Source organism: Poecilia latipinna, unplaced genomic scaffold (genome assembly GCF_001443285.1).
Source record: "Poecilia latipinna isolate Pla-1442-1.1 unplaced genomic scaffold, P_latipinna-1.0 Scaffold2196, whole genome shotgun sequence".
NCBI lineage: Eukaryota > Metazoa > Chordata > Actinopteri > Cyprinodontiformes > Poeciliidae > Poecilia > Poecilia latipinna.
Window position 1 is genome coordinate 73,602 of NW_015114812.1, and position 25,172 is coordinate 98,773.

The window sequence follows — 25,172 nt, forward strand, 5'->3', positions numbered from 1 at the left end:
ATGTTGCAGTGACATCTCAACCAATCAAATAACGGACTCGTCCAACAGGGTAGTTTAATTAACTTCCATATTATGACTTAATCAGGAATGTGGTTTTGCTTCCAGACAGTGGTCCTTAAACTCTTGTCTCCTGTATATTTCAGATGTTTCCCTGCTCCAATACATCTCTGTTAGTTGACTGAATTTCCAGCGCTGCATGTTATAAAGTTTGACGAGAGCTTGTACAAAACCATTCAATTCTAAGTATATCACTACTAAGGAGTGTTGATAGCAATTTGATGAAAACAGATTTGAATCAATGTATTGTTTTCCGTTAAATGTCACGTTTGCATTTGCAGTGTGACCTGACATGAGTGTTCTTGGACTGTGGAAGGAAACTTGAATACTTGTATAAACATTAAAACTATGCAGATGTTTTGGCAGTGCTAACCATAATAATCTGTACAAGTCAAGTTTGCTGTTGGCCCCTTAACCAACAGGCGACATTTTTACACACACATGGCAGAGACTGCAGAAAAAAAAGCTAAAGTTAGGTAATTATGATGAAGCACTGCATGCTCCAGCCCTCACTGCCCAGCTGCCTTCCCTGGTGGCTCTGTGATTTCAGCTCACACTGCAGAAGAAGAAGGAATCTGAACCAAAAGCTCTGCTCAGGACGAGCCTCAACATCCCAAAGTGTCTGGTGTACAGATGACCTCATCCTGCCACGTCCATCCAGCATATTCCTTCTGGATGTTTTAAATAAACAAGGATAGAAAATAACATATTTGGGTTCTATTCTTAGACTATGTGAGCTATTTTCTGTAAACATACTGGAAATATAGACGTTTTTTTCCTTGTGCAAAATGAAACTATCTGGTGGAATCATTAACGTTCTGGCCATTCCTCTCTTCTGAACTAAACTCTACCCTGGAAACTACAGTCCAAACATTCAGCAGTGAAGCTCCCTGCGGTGTCGTCACAACCACATACAGAAGCACAAAGCAGGAGAACTAACTATGTTTTGCATCCTCTACAGACTCAAAAATGTTTCATAAAAGCAAAATCCTCTTTGTGCATTTGAACTAATTGAAAAGTCATTAGATAAATTTCATGAAAAATGTTGAAAGGTTCTAATTCTGCCCAACTTGTCCCAGAAAACAGGGGCTGTCCCTGGTTTTTGTTGGCCTGTCCCCAGAAATATCCAAGTTTTTTCTCACGCTGAAAAAAAAGGAAGCTGCCAGCTCACTCTTTTTTATTATAATTAGTTTTTGTGATACTTAATAAAATACTTCCTGACAAGTGAGTTTTCAAAAAGCACTAAAAGCACAAAAAAAAGTCTGACTTTTGCCCTTACAGAAACCCATCGTGTTTTCAGGGTCTTTGATCTTGAGATCACCTCATTTTTACAGCTTCTTTGTTTCCACAAAAAGGATGGCAAGTCATGCACATGTATGCACAGAGCCATGTCAGGATTCCTCAAATAGTCACAATTTTATCATAAATTAACCATTATACAACAGGTATCAGTTGTGCATTTTTGCTCCTCTATATTGCTCTGTTTCTAAAACCCATTCATATTCAGAATAATTGGCCTATATGTACAGTAACGTTCACTGTCTTACATAGTGGAGTGCTGGTCGTTTTGGATTTTTATACCCAACGTTTGAAGAGTGAATGGTGGTGTCTACATTGGAGCATCAGCATTTGTACAAGGCAGAGTTTTGTATCTTTTCGACAAACAATAACAGTAAAAGTACATTTCTGTAATACTGTAGGCAAACTATAAAAGGATGTTTTTTAGATGTGGAGGCACTCCAAAAGTTATGTACCAGCAGGAAGTTAGTTTGGTTCAATATAAGGTCATATGTTGTGTAAAGGAACTAAAGAATAGTTTTCTCCAACATATAGTGGCAAATCATGGGGTCTAAAAATAATATGTTTGCTATACGATGGGGATTAGGATTAATCTTCAATGATGCGTAGAAGATAAGAGACATCTTACTATGCAGGAGAAGCTGCATGTGACTGACTGCTGAGGAAGCAAAATCCTAAAAACGTTAAATAATTAGTGGTTCTTACTTTTACTGAAACTATTATTTTGAAAAGTAATGCATTCAGGTTCATATTAAAGCTTCAACATCATTATTAATACTCAAAAATATGACAAAATAATGGATTTTTTTAAGCTTTTTGAATTTCTAAATTTGCAAAATAAGGTAAATATCTGATTCTTTAAGATCTGTCAACAGCTTTCGTATAAACAGGAAGAGCAATAATAAGTTGGTTGCACGACCCTATTAGAGAGTTTTGGTATTCTTGATATTTTGGAGATGAAACCCTCTGTGGCCACAACAAGTTATTTTGATCAGATTTAAAGTCCAGCAGGGACATTTTGAGTAAAAGAGAAGAAAAGAGAGAAAAAAGCAAAGTAGGTGAAAGGTCATAACCGAGAAGGCAGTGGGCTCTGCACAGAATAGGAGATTTATTTAACAATAAAAAAATAAATAACATTACTATTTTGAATTTTTAAAAAATGCCAGAAAATATAAACAACTCAGTATAGCAACAATGTGAAATTAGTCAAATAATTTCACATTGTTTGACTAACAAACAATGTTAGTCAAACAATTGTTTGACTGCTTCGCAGTCTTCTTTTCACCAGAAGACTGTGAAGCCCTTCTGGTGAAAAGAAAAAAACAAAAACAATTTGTGGATAACTTGCATAATTTGCGCCCATGACTTAATTACTCATGGCCATTATTACTCGTTATAATTAAGTCGTTCCCACAAAATACGCAACTTGTTCAAATGAAATATTAAGTCGTGGACTCTAATTAAACAAGTCATGCCCACAACTAGATGTTAAGTCATGGCCACAATTTTTTACTTTTTTTTTTTTCCTGTGTTTCCAGACGAAATCCATTGAATACCGTTAATAATCAATGTATTTATTTACACAAAATTAGTCAGTCAGTTGCATAAATGGGTCATCGTTACCCGGAAACATGCATTTTGAATCTGAATCTAAAAATGTAAAGTTCAAAGTGTATCTGAACTGAGACGTCCGGAGGGAAGAAACTCTCTCTTTGAGTCATGCGGCTCTCGGTCTGCCTGGAGGAAAGGTGGAGAAAAGTGACCGTCCAGGGTGAGGTGGGTCACCTGTGATGCTTCTCCACAACAAACCGTGTGTTTGTCCTCAGGCTCAGGAAGGAGTGACCTCATCAGCTAAATGCCTCGTGCAGAGAGAGGAACTGCTGCATGTGCGTGAGTCAGGGGTGATTGTGGCAGACATACTTGGGGGTGGACAGCTCTTACACACAAAGCAGAAAACAGATTGTTTTAAAGTAAAAAATAAATAAATAAATGAGTCTGCAAAGTGATTTGAACAGGTCATCTTTTCTTATACATGTCTGTATAAGAAGTAAGGACTGTGTGGCTGCCTGTTAGATGTATCCCACCAATATATTACTAAAAGTAAACATTATGTAACTGGGATTGGCTTTAATTCAGACAAGAGAGCATTTGTGATGTCGGGTCATGAGTTGTGGCTCTCTGTAAAAGTTCCAGTTCACCTCAGTGATGTTGGGTCTGTGCCGCGTCCAGACAGGGGATGCATTTCTCCTCTGGATGAAGGTAAGCAGGTTTCAGAGCAGTCACTGTTTCACTGGAGAAACAGCAAAGATGCGTAAGTAAACAAAACAAAAACAAGACTTTAAATGATGTTCTTGTGTTTGGAAGGATCGCTGTCAAACGTAATTTCAATATTTTGTAACCTGAATCCGATTATGCTTAAATAGGATTATTATAATCTTAAAAATAATCAGCATAGTACTAAATGAGTCTTTTGCTGCATCTAGTTTACAAGTATTTGCAGTAATTCAATCAATTAAAAATGCTTTCTGATGAGGTTTATTTATCAGATTAATAGTACCTTTTGAAAAAAATACATTTAAGCAAGTCTTGAATACTTTATATATATATATTTCTTTTCATTATTGATCTGATTCTAATGATAATCTTGTTTTCATGAGACTTAAGCAGAAAATGATCATAAATAAATAAAAACAATGAGTCTGAGTGTAATTAACATATATGTTGCATTTAGTTTGGTGCACTCAGTTCACGAAGTGGATGAACCTTTCAATAATATTCTAATTTCCTGAATATGATTGTAGGTAAAATATACTTGGAAATGCCACAAACAGGGAGGATTTCTTTGCCTCACTGAAGCAGAGATGTGCAAAATCAGAGCAGTTTGTGTTGAAAACAAAAAGAAGTAAAAACACATGAAGTTTCATGTTATTCTGTTTGTATGTCTGTCCTCTCACAGTGGACTTTGCTGCCTATTAAATATGATGGGATATTCCTTCAGTGAACTTGTCACGAGGTGCAACAGGACGGCTGTTGTTAGTAATTTTCCTGTCCTTTAGCTGAACGAAGACAGTGAAACTTGTTTCTGTTGGCAATAAATAACTTTAGTTTTCTGTCTCTGGTGTGTGTCATGTCATGACTGCCTGTTCAGACACACCCTTGCTGATATAGGCGAGTCTTGGAAAAAAGGAGTAAAGTATTACCAAAGCTCTTTCTTCTTCAGTGTGATTCAGTTTGGGATTTTGGGTCATTAAGCTGTTTTATCACCTGCATTTGACCTTATCGATTGCTCTTGGCTAAAACTTTCTTGTTTGGATAAATGAAAAGTATTTTCTTTTCAGTTCTGAATGAAAGATTGGTGATGAGTTGGCATCCTGGCTGTGTGAGGAATCTGTTTGTTGTTAGGAGAACTGGGGGGTAAATCTGCTGCAATATTGTAAGACGTTGTGGTTTTGGCTGGATGACAGAGGAAGTTGTTAGCTTCATTTTTACAGGCCTATTTATAAGGAAGATGAAGACCTCCAGCATCCTGGCTGAACACACACTCAGCTTTTAAACATGCTGCTTGTGCTGACTGCTCTCTCTGTTCTCCCAAATGCACTGAAAACTCATTTAAGTTAATCTTTAACACAAAACACAGAGAGAAATTAGTTGTCATGTTATTCTGTTATTAATCTGAAAGCTGTGGACAAGAAATGAGAAAACAAGATCATTCTGGACGCAAAGCCTGCAGAGGTTAAATAAGAGCTCATTTGACACAACCTTCCCACACAGCAAATTTGGAAGTGTTCCATCAACTCCTACAGAGTTAAATTCAACACTTTGAAAGTGTCTATATGGGTCCACTCTGGATGGTGTAGAAGTTACACTTTTGAAAGTGTTATTTGTGATAGAGTTGAATCAACACTCACAATAGTTGAAATTGTTTTGTTTTGAATGTGTCGCGCTACGTGAACATGACACTGAAGTGACTGTAGTCATGTTAGCATCTTGTACAATGGAAGATGTCAGACTGCAGGACTTGTCACTGCAGCGGATTTTCATCAGACAGATCCAAAAGATATATCAAGCAATAAATCATATATAAATCAATAAATGAGCAGCAAGTCTTAATATTAGAGTCAGATGCTGAAAAGAGACAGGAAGCAATGCAAAAGTCTTCACATCACAACAGTAAGTAAACAGATTCTTCTAGAAGCAGATACCGATTGATTTTAAGTAAATGGCTTTGTGCTTGCATTAGGGCCTTATCAAGTCCAGAGGAGCCCAAAGCTACAGACCAGTTCACCCATTCACACACGCACACTGATGGTGGGAAGCCTGACGGAAACAATGCTGCCATGCGATACCCTCTGACCCCCACCAGCAGGCAAGATGGGTGAAGCGTCTTGCTCAGGGACACAACGACAGAGGCGGGTGGGGCGACAATTGAACCAACAACCCGCCTATTGCGTGATGAATACCTACCACCATCTCCACCATCAGACCCATTTGTCAGGTCTTATTTGTCTGAGAAGAACTAAATTAGCTGCTTTCACACTGAACAACCGCAGACCACCCAATCCTGCTCACAACCAGAGTTTTTATTTTTACGACAAAAGGTTTTGGTTTTAACGGCCTCGGATGGCACAGTATGAATCTGGCTGCAGATTAAAAAGCAGCTGTGTCAGAATATCCTGGTCACCATTCATAGCAACATTTAAATGTGAATCTGTGACAAGACTTGAAAACTAATGACTGACTGAGTTTTAATTATTTGGCAAAGAAGAAAAGGCAACAAAACTTCAACCTCTGGATTTTAATTGCAATAAGCTGCACAAAGTATCGACTCACTCAGCCAAGCTGATTGCACACTTGGTAGAGTTTTATTTGTCACAAATGTTTAAACATCTCACTTCCACTTCACAATTATGCATGTCTTTGTCTTGGTCAATGTCATTACAATCAGTTCCGGTTTGAGTTTGTACTCAAAATTCAACAGACTTTAAGGGGTTTAATATATATATATATATATATATATATATATATATATATATATATATATATATATATATATATATATATATAGTCATTCTCTACAAATATTTACAGCCTTTCCTCCAGATTCACCGTGAACTCAGGAGATTATCCAAACTGCAGGATATGAGATTTGTTTCAAACAAAAAGTAGACGCTGAGTCTCTGTTGAGGCCAAGCAGCTTGGCCAGGCTTTGAAAGCCTCGACATGCCAAAGCAGTGTGAACCCTACTTTCACAAGGGGCTGGATGCAATCAAGGCAAACTTTCAAAGGATCCCTTCTTCGAAATGAGTCAGCTGGAAACATTTATCTGGTGAGACGCCAACTTTAACTTAATTAGGCTGACAGCTGATTGAGTCAGATGGCAGTAGTTGTCATTCTTACTGGCGTGAAGTAAAAGAATGAGCAACCTGCTGATAGTTCCTGCTGGAAGTATTTACAATCTGGGTGATTGTTAGAGTGCTTAAAATAATGAAAAGTAAATGTAGTTTCTGCTGCATTGTCTCTAGAACAATCATTTAGCTTATTGAATGAGCAATAAGCTAAACAAAATGTCTGAGATATATGAAAGTATAAAAATTAGCTTAGCAACACTGATTATCTGTGTGGAGTTTAGACCTTCAAACCTAAAGCTGAAATGTTATGTATTTATTCAAACTCAATGTAGAAATTAAAAAAATAAAATCCTCTCCTGGGATCTTATGTTTTAGAAAACATAAAAATAATTCAACCATATCTGGTGCCTTTGTCTTATGAACAAATAGTTTTTGGTTTTCTTTTTTTTTGTTTAACTATAATGTTTTGATTATTCGCCAAATACAAACCTCAAAGTCCAGTTAGTGAGTAAATTATAAAGAATTAAACTGGTTGAAGGATTATGAAATAAGTAGCTAGAACCCCCAAATTAACAGCAGGTACCCAAACGCGCCTAAATTTAAGTTTACCGATATACTTAAATATTTTTTTTGTTGAATTTGAGCAGTAATTAAAAAAAAAAATCTGCCTTACTAGATGTCATGTTTTTTAGACTGCAAAGACTTTTCTGACTGAAGCATTTTATTGTTTCATAGTTAGTATCATAGTGGTAGCATGGCTGGTTTTACATCCCCACAAACTTCAGGAGGAGGGATGATTTGAAGTATGAGAACATGAGGAAAAAAATGCAGCTTTTCCTTGAAACGATCTGAAATAAATCTTTAAAGGGGCAAGAAATAAATAAAGGTACATTCTGTTCTAATATGAATCAATAATAAATCAATAGAAGCCTCAGAACAATTTCTGTAAGAACTCAAGTAAATTATACTGATTAAATTATATTCAAATTCACCTTCCTAAAATAATGGCCTAAGTTTTTTGTTTTTCTTTTCTTTTTTTCCAAAACATCTTTTGGAAAGAAACAGGCAGTGGTTTTTTTGTTTGTTGTTTTTTTTCCCCCAAAATCACTTTTGCTAAAAAACGACTTTGGCCATTATTTTAGGTGACAATGTACTCTTTTTATTCTAATCATTATCAGTATTTGAATCATGTGAAGTTAATGTAACCTGAACAAAACACTTTGGGTCATTAGTAATTAATGAAGCTTATTGCATGATTAATAGTGCTATGTTTGTAAAATATCATTATAGTTATAGTGGATGTATAACATGTAAATGTTTAGTTTAGCTGGGTTGACTGAGCTCTAATGAAATTCTGTTCAGGTCCGTGTTCAGCTTCGGAGCGGCTCAGACGAGACCGGCTACAGTACAGTTTGATTTTTTAAAAATGCCATTATTTCACAGCTTTCTTGACATCTTTTCACATTTTCATGAACAGATCAAGCAAAGCAACACGTTTGGTGGAGTCAGTGACGTGACCTACGTGCGAACCGCCAATGAGCTGATGCCTGTCTGGGCAGCTCAATGTTTGACTTCATAAATCCTGGATAAAGTTTTGGTTTGGAAGCGTCTCCTGATTTTTTTTTCTCTGTTTTAAAACCTTGCTTATGTCAAATGAAAAGAATTTGAACTTGCTGACTTTTGATTGACATTGATTTGATGAGCAAAAGATGTGAGTCTCATCAGCTNCTACTTCAGACTTTTATTTACTATAGCTGAATGAATTAAGCTCACTTGGGTGCCTTACTGGGCGATGCCAAAATCAGATCAGCTTCACTTAGTATTTTAATTTGTTAATTGCTTTAATTAAGCCTATCAACAATATTATGAGACGTGGAGATAATAACAGCGTATGGTTATTAAAATGCATTTGGTTATTTGTCTAAGTTAGTATGATGCTGCGTTCAAGTTGCACTCAGAACTGGGACATTTCGACTTCACAGTCGGAAAAATCAACTAGAACTCCTTCTGTAGTCGGATTTCTAAATGGGAAGCTGGAAGCAATTTCGACTTCCCTCAGTTACGACTCGTAAGGCAGACTTTGTGTTTCAACATGGCCGCTCCGTACATGAACAGTTTAAGGAAATGTGTATTTCACAAGACAAACATGTAAACGTGGATCCAAAATCACTGTTAAAAGTAGCGAACGCATCTCTAAGCTGAACAAATTAATTAAAGTTTGAAATGATGTTGTAGAGAACGTCGCCGTGTTGAAATTCTTAACTAGACTGCCGTTAAATTCAGCTGATAGTTCCAACTTCCCAGGTAGCCTGAATGCAACATTAGTTAGTTTTATCTATACATTTTGCTTACATGGTCCGACCATTTATAAATTATGTAACTTCTCCTCAGTTGCCTTTGAGTTTGATCAGTTTTGTGAGTTCAGGTGTGTATATTTTGTTTGCTCAGTTAATATTTTGAAAGTTACTTTTTAAGTAGAGTTGTGTTTTGTGGACCTCTCTTAGTGATTTAGGTGGTTCCTCCCAGTGAGCCGCTGGTTTTGGCTCAATCACTTTGCCATTGTTTCCTTGGACAGGACATTTCACCCGGTGGCCTTCCAGACAAAGCAGCCTTGCTTCTGTCAGTCTGTCCATGGCAGCTTTGGTTACAACGGAGTTTATCACCATCAGTGAGTGAGTTTCTAATTGTAGCATAAAGCAGAGCAGAGGACTCAATCTTGATTAAGTGCCATCCATCGTTTGTGGCTCCTTATTTTGGAGCTTTGCTGTCATTTCTGAACAAAAACCCATTTTGATTTTTTTTTTCTCCTGTGTCCGTTATTGGTTCCCTCAGACACTGATGATCTTTCTTAGTAAATCTAAAAAAAAAATGATTTAGTCTCTCGATTAAGCAGTGAGCCAGCATGTTTTTTGGATTTTTTTTTATTTTTATTTTTTTTATTTTTTTTTTAGCAAATTAAGTGTCTTAGTTGTATGTTCTCCCACAGGTGTTCCTCATCTGTTCATTAAGTCACCAGGATCATCTTCAGTAATCAAACTCTGTTGTTTGGATACTTCTTTCTGTTCTCAGATCCTTTGTTGTTCTCAGATTTTATTGCGTTTCCTGAGTTTGATCCATCGTTAAAATCTAGTTTCATGATGCGCTTCCCGTCATCATCCGTGTTTTTTGGCTCCCCAACCACGCCATGACATGTCAGGTCCATCTACATCCCTTATATGTTGCTTTTTTTTTTTTTTTTTTACACACACGTTTGTTTACTTTCACCAGGGCCTGTTTTCTATTTATGTCTCTCTCATGCTTGAAGAATGTGGTTTTAAAGAAATAATACAATTTTGTCCAAATGGATGCTGACTCAGACAGAGGAGTCCAAGTCATGGCCTCCTTCAAAGAAAACACTTGAATTGTATTTTTAAAGGTTCCTGCTGCAAATGTTCAGTTGTGAAAGAAATTTGCTAAACTTGCAGTCTGCTAGAAAGTCATCCATGGGAAATATTTAATGTTTGTATTTATTTCTTAGAACATTGTTGTTGAACTCTCTGGACTGTCTAAGTCTTTTTGTTTTACATTTCTATGACCACTGAGGATTATTCCACTTGTCTATTTAAGATAGCAACTAAAACCACTACAATCATCTTAAAATTATGAGTGAGATTTGCAAATTTGTAATATTGTGGAATTAAATTTTAACCCGTTTGCCCCGCTGTGCCTCTTTTGTCTGCGTTGTTCTCTCAGGACGCCGTCTTCTCTTTGTTGTTCCAGCAAAGCTGTCTGCAAACTGTAAGGATATTAGTCTTATTCTGTGGGAACATTTATCTCATCTAAGCAAAACAACTTAATGACGCAAATCACTCGGAATATGACTGAACAGACCGTTCTTGGAGAAGTTCCAGATGATTAAACACATTTTGGGCTCGGGTTGCAGTCCGTCTTCCTCTCTCCATCTGGTTGGAAAACAGCTGTTGTGGTTCGTAATAGCACTGTGAGGTACATCCGCCTTACTATTTCCTAGAGTGTAAGCAGTTTTCAGCCTATAAATATGGATCTCCCATTTTGAATTAACAGGTTGAATCCAGCCCTGACAAGAGTTACGCCACTGGCCCATCATTTCCTCCCACACCCTGAAAGCTACACACTAATTAGCTACAATACACAGGTGCGATTTCATGTGAGCTTCTAAATTAAAAAACTGGATCCTCACATGTGAGTTAAACTGTTTTAGATGTGGTGATGGATTACGACACAATGCACCTTGCTCCTCAGGAAGCAGCATTTTTATTGTTCTCAAAGCAGAGCATTAAAAGGGCGACGAGGTCTTAAAGCTGCTGCTGGAAATGTTTGTAAATGTGTTATTTACATATTTGATAAAAAAAAAGTGTCACTATGTTCTGAGAGTACAATAATATGAGACAGAAAAGCTGAGAAAAAATTCCAGCTCCTCACAGTGGTCCTACTGACATCTGCAGAAATACACAGCTCAATCAGAAACAACCAATCGGAGCCAGGAGGAGGGTCTTAGCGATATCAAATGTTTTTGTGTATGCACTGTTTACACCCTACCTCTTGTTTTCTGCTGGATTACACGTTCCCCACAGTGGCGCATGCTAACTAGCATTAGCATCCTACGTCACAATGTTCATCTGATGTCATCAGCTGTCGGTGGCATCAGATAAGCAGTTTTCGTGTAGCTTTACATTGTTCCACTGTCATTAGCACAGTTGTAGCGAGTTGGAAATCTTGAGCTTGTGCGTTCTGTGCTGTGCAAGGGTGTCAACAGCACATACACAAGCCTGGTTGACAACGCTAAGACCTTCCTCCTGGCTCTGATTGGTTGTTCTGACTGGGAGCAGGGCATTTCTGCAGGTGACAATAGGGGTGCTGGGGGAGGAACTTTTCACAGATTATCTGTCTCCTGTCACAACATGGTGGCAGTTTTAGTAGATATATATTTGTTGTTCTGGGTTCTTCAGTGACTTCCTTGGTGTCACTTGATGCACTCTTAGAGCATTTTTGACGGGTTCACTGTTAAATGTTTTCTCCTTTTGTGGATTGAAGCTCTGAGTGGTTTTCTGAAGTCCAGTCACCTCAGAAATTACTCATAAATGTTGCTGAATTTGTTCCTATCATCATGTTGATGCTCTATTTAACTGCAGTTGTGGAAGTGGGTATGGCCAGTGAAAATGAACTCATGAACTCAGCTTTCCAAAAATACATATATAAAAATATTGGTTAAAAACAGCTTTTTCCCTAATAAATAAATTAAATCATCAATTTTATACATCATTTTATATTTACTCTGGTTATTCTTGTGTTATGTGACAAAATGATCAAAACCAGAAGTCATCTGTAAGAGAGTAAACACTTTACCGTAGAGCACTTGCTACTAAATTAGCAGCAGAGGCAGCTCGGATGAGCTTATGCTTGAAACAGGAAAGCATCCAAACTTTTATCAGACATGAGCTCACTTCATGTAACCAGGGAAGTGAATGGAAGGCATTCCTCCAACCTGTTAGCTGATAGAGGAGGACACTAAAACACTTACCAAGAAAGTGACGTATTGATTACATAAACCCTTTTCTGTGTGCCTTATGTGATCCTTTCCTTTTTCAAGTTTAGTTTTATCCGGACCTGGTATTAGACCAGTAGACTGGCAAAAGCCTCCTGGAGGGAGGAGTAACGAAAGAGAGGGAAGAAGTGGAGGAACATGTTTAAGAATCCGATCCACAACTGTGATCGTTCCGTTAGCTCACAGCTGCGTCTCATGCTGCAGGATGGCAGTCATGCAAACACACCCCCACCCTGAGCCACATGGATCACATGAAGTTAAACGCGTTTTAATTTCGGTCTCACTCCGAGTCACTTCCTGAGCTCCATCACTACATCTGCTACCTCACCCGCACTTGAATAGCTTCCTTGAGAATGACCAAAATGCTCTGGGAATTTAATGGAAACTGAACGGATGCCAGAACGTCGGTGGGACGATTGGATCAGTGGAAAGATGGAAAGATGCAAAAGCACATCTGTGTGTTGTCATCCTAACAACGTGCTGTGGGTGGGAGATGTACTTTCAGCTGGACTTTCCTAAACAGAACTCCACTGTTTACAACATTTCATGGAGATTTTTGCATTTGCACACATTTGCAAACATTCATGGCACATTCTGTTGTTTTCTGTTTTGCGGGACTCATCCATCCATCGTTTGGGGAGGAACACAATTACAACAAATCATGACTCATTTTAGTCACATGAAAGAGACTGCAGCTTTCCAGAAGGGATTAAGATTAAATCTTCTTGGACCGAAGCCGAGCTGAGCAGAGCAGAGGAGGGGGGGGACCACTGTGACCCTCAAAGGGGACTGAGCCAGAGAACAAACCCAAAAGGCAGGCCTGTCCAGCAAGAAGGAGTGAAAGAGGGGAGGGAAGCGAACAGAGGAAGAGAGAGTGAGAGAGAAGGAGGGAGGGGTAGCAAAGGAGTGTGAGAGGCAGAGAGGAATAAAGACACTAACTTGTGACTTGACAAAAGAGGGCAGGTCCCAGAGACAGGTAAGAAAGTTTGTTTGTTGTCCAGTCGCGGGGATTTTTCACGAGGAATCATAATCAGTAAAAGTTGGCAGCAGTCAGGAGTGTTTTGTGTGCAGCAAAAGGAGGCAGAGGGGCAGAGGGAAATGTTTGTGGACTGAATCCTAGCACATGAACAGCTGAGCGGGTTTCTATAGAAACACTCCAACATACAAAGTGGTGCTCTGTCCTCCGGGGTGCTGCAGGGACACTTTGAGTCCGCCACACCTCGGCTTTTTAATCCATCAGTCAGTGAGCATGACTGCTTCTGCATTAAAGTAAATGCAAATTGAAGATTTTCAGCTTTGCGAAATGCAGATCTCGTGACTTTGCGTGATGCAGATGTGGCTCTTCAAGGCTTCAGTGAAAAGGGAGCATTTTACTCGTCGACTTGAAATCCTCTGGACTGATTTCAGGTGGATGCAGCTCCTAGGTGGGTGTGAACCAAAAGCTGTTATAAAAGTGGAAAGGAATAGTCTGGAAATCTCCTTGGAATGCAAGTTTATATTTCTTTTTTTTTTTTTTGTTTGTAATCAAGCACATTTTGTTCTGATCCTTCATGCTCTAGGTGGATAAACTACATTAAACAGTATCTGAAATGTGGAAAGAATGCTCAAAAGTAAACATAAATCAATCTTCACTGATTCTTGGAATAAAGATGCTGGCATTAGAGGCGCCAGTCAGGGCAAAAAGTTCAAATATACTGGACGTGTGGACAGAACAACAGGCTATCAGCTTTGGAAAGTTTTTTTGTTTTTAATATTTTTGTAGCTGATTTTATGGTCAAATAGTTCATCTTTTTTCCTTAAAAGGTTTGATATTATTTATGTGAGACTGGCTAGACTCCACAGTCGGACAATTACAACAGCATCATAACTGAGCCATTTGGTCGCACAAATTGCCAAAGTCAGATAATTAATTTCTGCTGAGAAATTTCTGTCTCTTGTCCAAAGCTCCAGAGTTTTGGCAAAGTACTGATCTTGACTCTGGACCAGCGAATGACTATTCCTACTTGACCAAAACAAAAGAGAGGCTGGGAAAAAGCTTATTACTAAGGACTGCTGCGACAAAAGCTTTTATTAAATACTGTGACCGGTGCAACAAATGAATTGAAATTGCTATTTTTTTTTCTAACTCAGCATTCCTTAAAACACAGGAGTGCACTCACTCAAATGTTTAAATCTTTGGTTTGATAGGCTTATGCATCGGAAGCAAGCTAATTTTGCACAGATGGAGTATTTTATGTGAGATTTTTTTTTAAATGGCCTCAATACTAAGTTAGTTGCTGAATGCAAATACATTTTGAGATGTTTGGCATTCACAGGTCAGACCAAAATTTTAATAATTCTTAATTTTTTCCCCCAGACTTTGCATTGTATTCTTGATATGACTTTAAAGGCCATATGTGTAGTATAAGATTTTCAATTGTTTTCAGGACTAAATAAAGATGGAAATGTTCAGTTTCAAGTGTGAAATCAAGAAGTATGTTACAAGAGTGGATGAAAGCAATCAAGTAGGTTAAGAGAACAGGTGAGGGTTGGGAGGAGTAGTGATGTTACATTTAAACCCCAAACTTGGACCTATAAATATAGTGACAGCAAGGTGATGTTTATACAAGAGGAGAAAGCTTGGAGACTCAACAAACGGGGACCTTACCAAAGTTTTTAAAAGCTCTGTGATGTGTGACCTGAGTCACCAGAGGTAACTGACAGCTCGTGAACAAACGGCAAGAAGATTGATAAAGTGCAATAATTTCTGCTCCAGTTCTGACTAACATTATTGCTTTGATTGTCCCAACAATTGTTTCACTAGGGTAGCCTCCTCTGTGCCATCATTTCATGAAGTGATAATGCAAGTCTCATATTTTTAAATCTGATCAGCCTGTGGTTTATTCATACAGATTAGCAGCATTACTGTAAAATTGTTTTAGATGTGTTATTTACGAGGACATTGTCTGTGACAGGTCTGTATCCAGTTAGATGGAGAACAACATGTCACTTCAGAGGTCCCATGTGGTGGATAGAAAGGATGTTAATGCACTAATGTAAAATCAGACTGCAGATGTCGAACACTCTCCCCTTCATTTGACTCAGGCACAGGAAAAAAAAAAACACTTACAGCTGGGGTTAATTATCATGCCTCAACATTCAGATGGGGCTTTGGAGGCTAGAGACTTTACATGAACTCTGGACATCAGCAGATATTTTGTATTTACATCGAATGTAAAACTCTCTGTAAAAGAACGTGTTTCTTTTATGTGAAAAATATTAAACTCGCCATGCTTCTGTCTCCTCGGTGATCTAGTTGTTTCCTTTCTGCTTTATTTTTTAAGAATTTTGTACTTTTCAAGATAATTGTTAAACATTTTCAAGATGTAAAAGATTTTTTACATCTTTTACATCTAACCCTAACCCTAAGGTTTAGGGTTAGACAGGGTTGTCATTTTTTTTCCCTGTTTATAAAACAGACAAAGCTAGACTTTATTGTTGTCAAAACGGGCTCAAAGAAATTATTTATCCGTTTTATATAAACAAGGGCTTTAAATTATATTTTCCCTCCAAAAATCTGGATTTTACTTAAAAAGAATAAAACATGACTTTGCAGAAAAAAGAGTTTAGAACGACTCATACAGTGACATTTTAGTCTGCAGTTACTATTTGCTTAGATGGTTTGCCATATGAGTCATGCTTAATGGACTCCAAGAACATAGTCCTCCAAGTCCAAATCGCGTGTTTTTCAGTCAGACTTACTTATCAAGGCGACACATAACATAGCAATGAATCAAGCCTCTCTAACACTCACAGTTTTTAAGTGTTTGCCAGATTTCTCCACACAGAATAGCAGAAAGAGGGGACAGAAAGCTGGTTCTGGTTTCAAACTAAAGGGCTGTGAAGCTCTGAGAGGGAGAAAGGAAGGGCAACGCCAGGGAACACAGGAAACTTCAGACGTGTTTTTTCAGGCAGAGCCTCTGGATCAGAACCTCATTCCTGCCGTGGGATGTTTATGTGATGTGTCAGTCATTTTGTTTTTGTGGGACCTTGTTTTGTTTTCCATTAGCTTCCTTTTTATTTGTTTTTTTTAGTTTTGCTATTATGTTTTATTCCTTGAGTTTAGCTTATTTCTGTTTGTCTCGGTCTCCAGTGTCATTCTTCTTTGCAGGTTTTTGATTGTATTTCTGGTTTTCACACCTAGTGTGAGCGACTTCTGTGTTATACACACTAAATGTTGCAAGAAATGCGTCGCTGCAGGGCGCTGCAGGTTTCCTACACAGCCAGAAGTTAACATGATGTTTCTATGGTCTTTAAGAAATGTCGGCTGCATTTTATCATCTGTAGTTCAAAATCTGAAATACTTCATATTTTTCTCAAAATTTTTAACCCAAATCAGCAGATAACAGTAAAATATTCAGGCAGGCAATACCCAGATAAACCACATAGAGTTCAACCAAACAAAATAAGTAAAGTGACAAGTAGGTCACTCTTTCTCTAAATCTTCAAGACGTTGATGAAGGGAGATTCATTACAACACAGTTTGAGTTTCATTATATTTGTGAAAATACAAACACAAATATTTTTCAGCTCATCTGGAGCGCTGCTCCTGCTGTCTCTCATCTTCCTCTTGACTCCATAGACTCTTTTTGTGTTCTCGTTTCTGGATCGGACCGGCTTCTGAGCAATCACAGTCATACCATGGTCATAAACTCAGAAATGACTACTTTTGGCAGTGAGTCCTGATGGAAAATAAAATCAGGAACTCCACGAGGCATCAGCAGAGGCTCGAAGTGCTCTGACAATTCATTCTGACTATGGACTTGATAAAGTGTACCAACACAGCAGATGACATGACTTTCTAAATCATCTCTGACTGTGGAAACTTTAATCTGGACCTCCAGCAGCTTGGAGTCACTCTTCTTCCAGACTCTGGGATCTTGATTTCCAAGTGAAATTTGAAATTCACTGAAGTAACACTGTAGCAGTACCATCTATTCCTCTTTTGCCCAGGTGAGACGATTCTGCTGTTTCCTCTTCCTCAGAAGGAAAACAATGAATTCAACACTTGTCACCCATTTCCTGGATAAGTCTGTGTGTTCAAGTGAAGTAATAACTCCAGTTCACACTTTGTGGATCATTTCAAGATCTTGGATAGACTACACTAAAGCCTGTAATTATTCCTCTTGCCGCAGCAGCAAGGACTGCCACAGTTTTTGCTTCCAGTTAACTTTCAGATGAAATGTTCAGATACGACACTCTGTTCTGTTCTGTCGCAGTAACTTTTTTGCCGTATCCTCGTCATGGAAGGTGTTTAGCAGTCTTCCTCATGATTTCATAGGCGTAGCATTTCTGTATCAAAAATTGTTTTCAGAATTGCTTTCAGTGAGTTTATGCAACATTCAATTTTTTTTCACGGAACTGAATTGTCAAATCAAGTTACTTGAAAAACATTAATTTTGTGATTATCTGTAGACTGATCAAACTGTACTGATTTAAATAATTATACATTGATTACTGAACAACGGTTTTGTAAAGGTTAAAACCTCACTGGACAAGTAGTTTCTTCCTTGGTTAAAATAAATGCATTGCTCTACTTAACCTGTTGGTCTCAGGTTGTCATTCACAATGACAGGGGTGTCAAACTCCAGTCCTCAAGGGCCGCTGTCCTGCAGTGTTCAGATGTGCCACAGGTAAAAAAACAGTGGAATGAAATGGCTTAATTACCTCCTCCCTGTGTAGATCGGTTCTCCTGAGCCTTGCTAATGACCTAATTATTCTTTTCAGGTGTGGTGCAGCAGAGGCACATCTAAAAGTTGCAGGACAGAGGCCCTTGAGGACTGGAGTTTGACACCTCTGTCACGAGAGGACCCAAATTTGGGTCCTCTCGTGACAGACAGGTTAATCAGCCTGCCTCCTTTTGGATCCTCCACTTCATCACTTCAGTGACATAAAGTCTAAAAAAACTGGGCAGTTTTCCAACGCCAATGCGATCAGGAATCATTGGTGCCTCAGAGTTGGAGACTTGTCCTTAAAGTTTTGTGGTGATTATTTCCAGCAGGGCGTCTTTGCCTGTCCAGGATGTTGCTCGTTAAAAATACTTCTGCACACCCATTCTGTGCAAGCCGAGTCCCTTCATTGAATCAGATTTTGTTGATTGTGTTCCTCCTGCACACAGCCGAGCTCGTTTCCACATCTGTAAACTATATTTCTAAAGGTCAGGGGTTACATTACCCTTTAAAAATCCTCCCACTCTGTTATGCTGCTGAAAAGGAAAACTGGGTGTGTCGAAGAAGAATCTGAGGCAAAGATTCCCTCATGCAAGCAGACTAATTTATCACAAGGACTTTTTTTTTTTTTTCATCTGGTCATTAAGGAGCAAATAGCTTAGCAGATTTAAATTATGTAGGCTACCTACACGTGAGCTATAAAGTTGTGAAATGTACATATAAATGAATATATTCTGTATTTATGTATTCGCTATTTAAAATCTCCCAGATTTTCAGGTTTCTATTTAATTTTAAATGTATTCTGTCTGTAAGTAATTATTAATATAAAGTTATTTTTTGGTTATTTTATATTCAATGGGATATATTTTGTGACTGTACTGCTGTAACAAGTTAATTTCTCCACTGTGGGATTTATAAAGGATTATTCTATTCTATTCTATTCTATTCTATTCTATTCTATTCTATTCTATTCTATTCTATTCTATTCTATTCTATAGTGGTACCTACATTAATGTCTTTAAATTTGCCCACCACAGCCTTCCCTCTGGACAATGTTGATTTGCAGATTTTATTCAATTTTTTTGTAGCATTTTATGTATCATTATCTTATCTTCTTTAACAATTTACTCAAATTTGACAAAAAAAAAAACGACAACAAAAAAACAAAACACCCAGTTCCATCCTTCCCTATAAAGCAAAGGCATTTCAGCTCTCATAATGACCCTAGCTCAATTCCTTAAAGTATATTTTATAACACACTACTACTGTTCCTAAATAATTAGGATATGTTTTGGAAAATTCACTCACACCCTGTTCTGTCATCTGAGTCTCAAAGAAAAGTCTTTGAGACTTGACAATGGCTGAAGCTCAAAGCTGATGTGTGAGGAAGAAGTGTGTGGATGTAGAAAAACAGCAGTCACATGGAGTGGAGGGAGAAACAGTATGATTTTAGTTAAGACTCAGAACCTGGCGGCACGCGAGGAATCCAAGCAAAGGGAGCAATATCCTCTTGCCAAGGAGCTATGATGAACTTCAAAGCTGATAAAAAGAAATTCTGACAGTCAAGTATGGCAACCAACTTCTTTCTCTGCAAGAACAAAATGAAAATATTTGACCTTAAACTCCTCTAATGAGACTGAAATAAATGTGCTTCTGTCCCACGTGCAATAAAAGAGAAAAGAGCAACGTCACAGTACTTTCCAAGCCTGAGATGCTGAAAACAATGAACTCAAAATAAATTGGGGACAAAAACTGCAACAACAAATCAACAGTGACATCATTTACTGCAACCGTCGCCTTAAATAAAGGCTGTGAAGGGAAGATTTAGTCATTTGTTTTCCAAAGCACAAAAAGTTAATCACCAAATGAGCCGGTAAGAAAGTTGAGTCTTGCGGCACTGATTTGCAGAACCAAATAACAGATCATGATCAAGATCATTAGGAGATCAATTCTAAGGTTTTAGACGTTTGAACAAAATTTTTATTCAGAGTCAACGAGCGAGTTATTTCAGAATATCCTCTTCTCATAACAAAGACCTGGATAATTGTGTAAATTATTCTGCTTGTCTGTTTTGTGTTAGTCAGTCTGGCTTTTTTCTCTATGCACCCAAACAAGATCCAAGATTCACTGAAGGATTTCACTGCTTTTGCACACGCCATGAAAGTGTGTTATCTAACTCAGATCTCTGGTGTTCACCTCGACTCGTACTAGGGAGCAAATAGTTTCTCCAGGTGTTATGCCTGATTTCAAAGGCAACGCCAGCAAAATACATTTACATTTTCATGAATTACGCATTGGAAAAGACCAGCAATAGTCACCTGAGAGGTGGTTTTAAATGCAGCTCAGGAGAATAAATCTTCCTGCTGCTTGCAGGCTGTGCAGAGCCGGTGTTGGTTATGAAAGTCTAATTCATCCTTCCAGTAAAGAGCGACTGGTATTTTTCCACAAATAAATTCTGTAATAGACAAATAAACCTTTTCAGTTTTGTCAGTCACATAAGAGTGGTATAAAAATAGTTTGTCTCTTAAGATTTCTCCTTTTTGCTTTCATGTCACAGTTGGATGTGGGCAGAAAACCAGCGGTAGTTTTGACCTTTGAACTCTGCCTTGTGAGGCCTTTTGGACTGTTCTCGTCATGACATCAGATCAAATGAGGCACGGCAGGACTGAAGCACTATAGATGTTGTTCTGGGTTGTTTTGTGACTTCTGGATGAGTAGCTAATATCCAATTGGAGTCATTTTGGTTCTCCACACATCCATGTTTTCTCCACTGATGACGCTCGTTGTGGTTTGATGAACTTTTAAAGCTCGGAAATGGTTTTGTAATCCTTTCAAGACAGATAGTCGGCCGTTTTATTTCTTGTCTGTTTTTGACTTTCTTTAGATTGAAGCATGACAGGTTTTTAATCTGTGACCTTTGAGCCTAATCCTGATGTCAGACAGATTAAATTTAAGTGACTTCTTGATTCTGCAACTCTGGCAGCAATCAGGCTTGTAACAATATCATGTTCTTTCAAGTTAATTTATGATTTAACATGAATTAAACCTATCCTTGTCCCAGTAATTAATAGGATAGTAACTAATCCATTTTCTCTTAGGGAATTTATGACTTTAAAACCTCTGTTGCAGAATTAAATGCAATTGAACTGAAGTGATTTTTTTTGTCTCTTTGCTTGATGCAATATTGTGCATTTTACTTAAAAAACAATGAGCTTCTCTTTCATGTTCTCTTGTAGGACAATGAAGGCTGGTGTGGGACTTATTTCTTCATTTCTCCTGTTCCTCTTAATGGGAGCAGTGTTCGCCCAGAGACCGCGACCAAAGAAGCCTACCAGGCGTCCAGCCACCACCAGGAAGCCTTTTGTCCCCAAGCGTGTGGCGCCAGCTGTGCCCGAACCCCAGGAGCCCACAGATTTCCCTCCACCCATCCTCGGCCCGCCCTCCATCTACTCTGATTGTCCCAGAGAGTGTTTATGTCTCCCAAGCTACCCAAATTCTCTCAACTGTGAGAACCGGAACATCCGTGTGGTCCCGGTCATCCCATTCAGAACTCATTACCTGTACCTACAGAACAACTACATCTCTGAGCTCACTGCAGAGGCCTTTAACAATGCTACTGAGGTCCGCTGGATCAATCTGGCAAACAACCGCATCCAGAAAATAGACAAACAGGTTAATCCGACGATTTTTTGTCTTTTAAAGCCTCTAAAAATCTGGAAAAAAAACTGGTTTAAAATGCCAATGTGTTCCCCATGTCTGCAGGTCTTTGAGAAGATCCCGGGTCTGCTGTATTTCTATGTCCAGAGAAACCAGCTGAATGAAGTACCGTCAGGCCTCCCGACAAGTCTGGAGCAGCTTCGTCTGGACAGGAACCGCATTTCCAAGATCCCCACTGGTGCCTTCACCAAGCTGGAGAACCTGACTCTGCTGGACCTGCACTACAACCAGGTGAACCACATTTGGCACCCTGCACAGGCAGGAGAGCCAACTGCATTATGGGAAGTAGATTTTCAGTGTGCGGTGTCTTCTCGGTCAGCTGAGCGACAGTGGCCTGGGAAAGAACACACTCAAGGACCTGAAGAACCTCATGCAGCTCAACCTGGCGCACAACGTTTTGAAGAAGATGCCCGCTGGAGTGCCAAACAGCCTCATCCAGCTGTTCCTGGACAAGAACCGCATAGACGACATACCAAAGTAAATACTCAGGATGCAAACATTGGTTAACGGACATGTGTGAATAACTCCAGTGTACTGTGACAGTGTTGGACACACACATGGGCTGAAATGTTGCCAAAGAAATTAAGATTTCTAAGATTTGCGCCGCTGTCAGAAAGATTTATGTTTGGAGCATTGAACATTGCAGATATGAACCAGAAATCTACATTCAAAGCTATTCGTATCTCCGCATGTTCCTCTTTAGTTGAAAGTGCAAACTTTTTATCTCAAACCGTTAAAAACTCTGAAATGCAAAATATGTTTGGCAGTTTAAATCCTTCTGCAGTTTCCTTCAATGCAACAAAAAGTTAAATTTAGATGTAGAAAGCTGTTTTTGACTCAAATTTGAGCCAAAAACATATATAGTATAGGCTGATTTGCTGAGGAGTACCAGCTTTGTTTATGTCCTGCATGCCTGTGCTGTCCAGAGATTACTTCAAGGACTTCACCCACCTGGCGTTTGTGAGGCTCAACTACAACCAGCTGAGCGATAAAGGAGTTCCCAAGGCCGTGTTCAACTTGACCAGCCTGCTGGACCTGCAGCTGGCTCACAACCAGCTCACAGTGATTCCCCTCTTCAACAATCACCTGGAGCACCTGCACCTCAACCACAACAGCATTGAGAGTAAGTGACGGTCTTCTACTCACTGGTGCTAATATTACTGGTGCAGTTCGATTTCACTCTCCTGTGGGTAAACGGGTTTGGACAAGAACAGACGAGGAGATGCAGAACCACCTCCTCGCCTGTGGGGGCACTGCACCAAGAACTACTGAAGGAAACAATGTAAAAACCCTCAGATGAAGACGGAATATAAACAAAATTGGAATGGTGTCAGATTTTAGAGGTTATAGAGTTTCTCTTTTGTCTTTGGCAAACGACCACGAGACATTTCTCCTGCAAACAATAGACTTTGCGCATTTGTTTTGGTTACATTTACCCAGAATGTCTTGTGCTATAATCTGCTTTCTGCCTTTGGAGCGATTTCTGCTCAGCTTTTATGTACATATGCATTCAAGCAGCGCCAGAGTTCACTTCAACTGAACCAACACCTATAGGACCAGATTTTTTTCTGGCCCACATCAGAGTTTGGTTGTGCATTCACACCTCAAACGAAGCGAACCTTCTACACAAACGAACTAGAGTTTGATTAAACAGGACTAAATGGGGCCGGTACGCACCTTAAATTTTCGACTAGCACACGACTTTGGATTCAATTAAGAAAATATCAGATTTTTTAAATAGCACTGAGTCGGCTGACAAGCTGCCTGAGCAACACAACAATCCACAATTCAGTAAACTCACCGGTGCTTAAAAATGTGAAGTATATGTGACGTAAGTATATGTGAATGTGAAGTATAGTAAAAAGAGTTTTTATTTTGCATCTGTAACTATTTGTTTTACTGACAGGCATCAACGGCACTGAGATCTGTCCGTTCAGCCTGCTGGCCGACCTGACTGACGACCGTCTGGTGCCACGACTAAGGTAGGCTGACACGTCAACATGAACTGGTGCTGCAGCAGCTCTGGACGGGAGCTAGCAGTCAGGTCACATGCTGACGCATTTTGTTCTGCCGCCTCAGATACCTGCGTCTGGACGGGAATCATTTGAACCCCCCCATCCCTATGGATGTCATCATGTGCTTCAGACACCTTCACTCTGTCGTCATTTAGGAGGCAGGGCGTCTTCACACACAGACCCGCAACACGTACGAAAAACCGAATAAACGACAGCAGTGCACAACGGGGCAATTCGAGCTAAAGCGCGCTCACTGGAGCGCAAGGTTTCGAGCTTGAACGAGCTGCGGAGTTGCATTACTGAAAGAGGAACTCTGCTCGGCTGCAAAGCTTTGAGTTTGCTTTTTAAATGGCTGAAAGTGTCATTCTGCCAGAATCCAAGCAGTGGACTGCAAACTGGCAACAAGAGATTATAGGAACATTTAGCTTATGGTTTGCATGGGAGGTTTAGTATCTATTCAGTAAAGAGAAAAAGAAAAAAAATAGAAAAAAAATAATTAAATGAGCAAAACTCCAACTCCAGGTGTAATAAAATACATACAGCTGCATTTAATAAATTAAATTTAGTTAAATTTGTATTTATTTCAGTAATTCAATCTAAAAAGTGGAACTCATATGAATTTATTACCCAGCTACACGTCTAAAGAAATTATTTCTGGATGGATTTTGGGTGGATATGAACATTATATAGGGCAAACAAAAACCAATATTCAATGCATGAAAGTAATTAATGCATAAAGTATGTCTATGTACTTTAAGTCATAACCCCATCTATCATTGGTTGGAGGTCCTTTTGCATGAATGACTACATCAGTGAGGTATGACGTGGTTCAGCAGTACCTTAACACAAAGATGAAGCTGCAGTCTGTCCACAAATCCCCATCCTCCACTTTTGAACAGGTTTTTTTCCACTATGCTCTTAATTTACTTTAACTTTCCAGCAATATGTTTAGATAGCAAACTCTGTGAACTGCAGAGTTCGCAGAAGGTCATTAAGCGATGACCTTTTGTGAGTTGCCCCTCTGGTGAAGTGTGTCAGGAACAGCTGTCAAATCACCAGCCTTCCCCATGTTTTTTTTTTTATTTTTTTTTTAATGGATCTTATGTAATATTTACATTTGCACAATAATGAAAATGATTGGAAATAAATGTAGAACATGTCTTTCTATTTGTAATGAATCTGCATATGAGTTTCACCTTTTCAGCTGAATGCCTAAATTAAATTAATTTGATATTTAAAGTTATGGAGACGCTCCTCCGCTCTGCTACAGAGGGCGGCTTTAAGGGCCAACAATTGCAGTGCATAGACCTGAATAATGCCTTCAGTTTCCAAGGTGCTCTGTGTAAAAATGTTTTTGTTTTTCCTATTAATAGACTTTTATGTTATTCCTCTGTATAAAGGCGCTTTGTACAAATACTGAAAAATAAAATGTCTTTGTTCGTATGCAGCTGATCTTTAATCATAA

General features: G+C 38.8%; 1 protein-coding gene and 1 long non-coding RNA gene across 3 annotated transcripts; one reads left to right on the top strand and one right to left on the bottom strand.

The window, feature by feature from the left end:
• Positions 1-2,900: 2,900 nt before the first annotated feature.
• Positions 2,901-3,643, bottom strand: LOC106936684 (uncharacterized). The gene is made up of 2 exons (XR_001422191.1): positions 3,555-3,643; positions 2,901-3,292 (listed from the first exon to the last, which is right to left on the bottom strand). It is a non-coding gene; the product is annotated as an uncharacterized LOC106936684 (long non-coding RNA).
• Positions 3,644-13,135: 9,492 nt separating this feature from the next.
• prelp (proline/arginine-rich end leucine-rich repeat protein) lies at positions 13,136-25,150 on the top strand. Of its 2 annotated transcripts, none has more exons than XM_015017827.1 (7): positions 13,136-13,243; positions 21,212-21,647; positions 21,738-21,923; positions 22,012-22,169; positions 22,619-22,815; positions 23,599-23,674; positions 23,772-25,150. In XM_015017827.1, the coding sequence occupies exons 2-7, from the start codon at positions 21,216-21,218 to the stop codon at positions 23,860-23,862; spliced, it is 1,140 nt and encodes a 379-aa protein (XP_014873313.1). In that variant the 5' UTR covers positions 13,136-13,243; positions 21,212-21,215; the 3' UTR covers positions 23,863-25,150. The 2 variants fall into 2 exon arrangements, with proteins under 2 accessions (XP_014873313.1, XP_014873314.1); XM_015017828.1 differs by lacking the exon at positions 13,136-13,243 and adding an exon at positions 13,586-13,691.
• The last annotated feature ends 22 nt before the right edge of the window (positions 25,151-25,172 follow it).